This window comes from Apaloderma vittatum, unplaced genomic scaffold (assembly GCF_000703405.1).
Source record: "Apaloderma vittatum isolate BGI_N311 unplaced genomic scaffold, ASM70340v1 scaffold10207, whole genome shotgun sequence".
Lineage (NCBI taxonomy): Eukaryota > Metazoa > Chordata > Aves > Trogoniformes > Trogonidae > Apaloderma > Apaloderma vittatum.
In genome coordinates this window covers 11,764-16,387 of record NW_009726699.1, presented here as the reverse complement: position 1 = coordinate 16,387, position 4,624 = coordinate 11,764, and the positions used below count along the sequence as shown (strand labels likewise).

The window sequence follows — 4,624 nt, the reverse complement described above, 5'->3', positions numbered from 1 at the left end:
CCGAACCCAGCATGCCCACCCTCTGTCCCTGTCCTGGTAAAGGCAGAAGTAGATGTGAAACTGAAGCTGCAGGCATCAGGAGACAGCGCCTGATACTCCCAGAGGCTGAGCACCTTTGGGAATATTTTTACGAGCCTTGGGGAAAAGAGGATGGCAAAGCTCACCACAGGACCAGCCATGCTGCACAGAGCTGTCGTTTGAGGAAGCCGCGTGCGTTTAGCGCAGAGAACGTGGAGGGAAATCCGACGGCCGCGAGCCGAGAACTGCCAGGGCGGGTTATACACACCCATCCTCCTGTCCGGTAACCTCGCTAGAAGCAGATACTGCACAGGCAGCACCTGCACCTTTCTCTAGCGCTGTACCCGCTGAATTTACACACCCAGGCCCAGGTAGAGATGGGTGGCTAAGGCTCTTTAACTGAACTCAGTCCACTCTGTCACAACCTCTTGTTAATCCTCGCTCCAAATCCCTGCCCGTCGGCTGCAACTGCTGCCGAGCTCGAGACTCTGCGCTTCTGACCTCATCTAATCCCTGACCTAATTTAAAAGCAAAATATAAGGTCTTTTCTTTTTTTTTTTTCCCCCTGTAAGACTCTTTCCTTCCTGCAGTAGCATGCCAGCCAAGAGGAGTCCAACAGAAGCTTTCAGGGTGAGATCTGCCCACCTCTTGGTGTTAGGGGAAGAGCATCGGCCAACGCTCTAAAGACCCCTGCCCATCTCCTGCCTTCCTTCTGCCCCTCACAAGGTCTAGTGTTAGAGCTGAGGTACTCACCAACAAAACCAGGCTGTTTCAGAGGGCTGGGAATTTGTTTCCATTTCCAAAGTGTGGAGGAGTCACACATGTCTGCTACTGTCATAGGAAGGAGACAAGAAATCCTCCCAGGACAGATGGACTTCCAGTGCCTTTGAACAGAGTTTCCCTGGTACAAAGCAGGTCAGTATTATCCTCACAGTGTCCCATGAACGTTCTGCCCCTAAAACCAGCTCATATCTCTCCTTCCTCTGCCTTCTCACATACTGAGAGACCATAGCCTTCAGTAGAAAAAAAAAATAAATAAATCAGGTGAAAGGCCTGATCCAAAGCCCAAAGAAATGAACAGAAAGAGTCCAGCCGACCTCGAGAGAGTCCGGGCTGAGGCCACAGCATCCTGCAAAGCCCAGCCTAACTTTAGGAAATACTAGATCCAAAACAAAACCTCTCCATCCCCAAACGCTGCCCGTGCGACCTTGGCGAGCTGTGGGATCCCGAAGGCTGCCTGCCAGCGCTCAAGAGGCCAAGCGGTTGGCGGCTGCTGCTTGCCCAAAGTCCACACGGGACTTGGCCAGGTACCTCCCGACATCCCGAGCTCTACCAGACTGCACTCTCAGCCTCCAGCTGCAGCAAAACCCCATTTTCTCCGGGGCGCTTCCGAGTTGGGTGTTTAAAGGTGGGTTGATGAGCAGCAGGGACACGAGACACCTATTAGAGATCGCACTTTGGATCAAGCAGCTGCCTTTTCCGTGCGATTGCCCCGGCGGTGCTGGGCAAACACCAGCCCATTGCACAGCGAACCATCTCTTGGCACTCGACTCCGTCGCCCCTTACACCTTTATCACCGCAACCCAACTTAAAAAAACTAAACCAAACAGAAACGAAAACACAACGCGGGGACTCCAGACGGGACATAGAACACTTTGGACTTGAAAACAGGGGACCGCAAGGGAGGTGGGAGTGTCTCCCAGGGAGAACAGTAGGGGAGGGGAGGGGACACCGTCATTTACACCGATCGGGAGAAGCTGTAATCTATACACAGTGGTATAAGCCAAGATATATTACATGAAAGAACACACTGAGTGCATGGAGTTACCCACGCTGGGTCAAACTGGCACAGTTGTCTTGAACAAGACTCTTGGAGTTGCAGTTGGTGTTGGTTGTTGACCTATCTAGCTCGCTCGCTCTCTCTCTGTATATATAGGTATGTATAGAATTATTTCTGCATGCATTTGTCTCAAAAGGAGCTGTACAGCCGGGTCGGGTTTCGCATCCCCACCCTGTCTCGTTCTTCATTTTTTCCGGGCTAGGAACGCCACTCCCACAATCACAGCGAGTGCGGCCACCGCCACTCCTCCCACGATGATCAAGGGCTTCATGTTGTCGAAGATGCTGCCCGGTGACTCCTCGGAGCTGTTTCCCTTGTGGTCAGAGTCAGGGGACTGGCCGGTGGTCTCTTGTGTCTCCGTGGCGGCGGGGCTGGGTTTCAGGTTGCTGTGGTTGTTCGCGACGGCGGCGTCACCTCCAGCCTTCTTGGTGGCAGAGGCGGCGGTGGTGGGAGCAGGCTGCTCTTTGGGGAGCTCCTTCTTGTCTGCATTCGTGACAGGCCCAGGGTTGGGCTTTTCTGGCTTTCCAGAGCTGGGGGTCTTGGCATCGGGTTTGTTTCCACTTCTGACGTTGCCTTTGGAATCCATCCTGGCGAGTGCTGTGGGCGGCAGCTAGAGGACGTGCACGTGGGGCTGTGCCGGCTCTTCTCCTTTGGAGAAAGTGAAGGAGCCACCGGAGCTCAACCCCCAGGAGCGGCTGTCTTGGGGCGCTTCTCACACTGGCTGTGTCCTACCTGGACATGATACAGCACCTGGAAGAGGAAGCAGAGCAACGAGAGGTGAATGAAAAGACCGAGCAAGCTGGTGCTGTTCTACCTGGCGGCAACGGAGGAGGACAGAAGGCAAAACTGGGAAACTGTTGGGTCTTTTAGTAACTCTGAGCTGGATTTTATGAAGTGCTGGTACCTGCAAGAATAAAAAGTCAGACTGATGATCCTCTAATGCTGCCGCAACTCGGCTCTGTGTGTGATCAAGGCAAGCCCATCCTGGCTATGTATGTGATGCCTGTTTGTCAGTGATAAGATATACTCATGTCCGACCAAATAAATCTTACTTTTCCTTTCCTCGCCGCAGCTCCCTCCCTCCTGGGTAAGAAGAGAACATTTTGTTCCATGGAAAAGCTGATCAATAGCTCCTCCTTGCTTGTACCTCACCCTCTGTCCTTCCTTTTGCAGCATTATCCCAAGGTAAGTCTGGGAAGAGGCTAATATGTGATCTCGCGTGACATTCTCTACCCAGATGGATACTGCAGAAAAGACGGGATTAGTTCCTCAGTTACCACAGGTATCAGAGCCACGAGGACTGTTGCCGTCACCGTTTTTGGTGCAGCAACAGCAAAATAAGGCGAGCGCCAGATCCTCGGCTGGTGCAAACCAGAGCACTGACTCCAGTGCGTGAATTTACTCTAAAGCAGGATCTCGGAGCGATTGAGAGGAGACAGGTCACCGGCCTCCGACGGCGGCACCACAGTGGCGCTGAGCCTGGGCAATGACGAGTAAACAGGAGGCAGCAGTCAGACCCGAGTCGCCTGCTTCATTACCTCCCCGCTGACCTTCGGCGCTGCCAGGAGCCTGCCGAGAGCTTTCTGCCTGCTAAGTGAGAGAGAAGCTTATTAGCTGTCTGGATGGAGAAATAAAGAGGCTCCTCAAAAACCTCTACAGATGGATGTTTCTTCCAAGAGCAGCTCCGAGTGCAGATCACGCCTTTAATGACAGGCAGCAAGAAGGTCCCAGGGCTGCGGCAACAGCCTGTGCTGCTGCCCCTTCTGGGAAGCCGGCGAACAAATCGTAGAATCATAGAACAGTTTGGTTTGGAAGGGACTTCAAAGTTCATCTTATTCCAACCCCCCGGCCATGGGCAGGAACTCCTCTATCCCACCAAGCCCCGTCCAGCCTGGCCTTGAACATTTCTCGGGATGAGCATCCACAGCTTCCCTGGGCAACCTGTGCCAGGGTCTCACCATCCTCACAGTAATTTAAATTTACTCTCACTTTGAAACCATTACATCTTGTACCACACAATCCCAGCTGCTCACCAAGGGTAAGAACTCTGCAGCTTGGGACTTGGTCAACAAACACACAGTCCCGGCCAAGCACAGGAGTATTTTCCTCTCCTTGCACATTTTGTAATATTTCTGTAGATACCACCTGCCTCACCTTTTCCTCCCTACCTCCTCCAAAGAGCATTCTGCTCAGAAATCTGATGCAGACCCAGCGCTAAAGTTGCCTGTGGTCACTCATGGGACTCTGCTCTTCTGCTTTGGGAGCAATTTTATCCTCATTTACATCTGGCACGACAACGACACAAAGAAATAGTAAGTGGAAGCCCAAGACTTAAGCAGGCTTGGAGGTTAAAGCAGGAGAGAGTCAGATTCATCGTGTCATAAGTATTAAATTACCTGCTTAGTCTCCTTGCTATCAATTAGCTGGGCTACTCACACACTCTCTCGTGCTGTTACACGATATAAAGCAAGCATTAAACTTCTGCAGCCTATGGAGATGGTGTGGATACAGAATCATAGAATCCTTCAGGTTGGAAAAGCCCCCCTGGGACCATCAAGTCCAACCACTGACCCTGCTTTACAGAGCTCACCCCTAACCCATCTCCCCCAGCACCACATCTGAACGGCCTTTGAACACCTCCAGGGACGGGGACTCAACCCCCTCCCTGGCCAGCCTGTGCCAACATCTGACTGCTCTTGCTGGGAAAAAAATCTTATATTAAAAAAAATTTATATAAACCAATAAAAATTTGTGAAAAAAAATATA

General features: G+C 51.9%; 1 protein-coding gene across 1 annotated transcript; it reads right to left on the bottom strand.

The window, feature by feature from the left end:
* Positions 1 to 2,042: 2,042 nt before the first annotated feature.
* Positions 2,043 to 2,444, bottom strand: CEND1 (cell cycle exit and neuronal differentiation 1). The gene has a single exon (XM_009873386.1). It carries the CDS (start codon positions 2,442 to 2,444, stop codon positions 2,043 to 2,045), a length of 402 nt encoding a protein of 133 aa, XP_009871688.1.
* Positions 2,445 to 4,624: the final 2,180 nt, after the last annotated feature.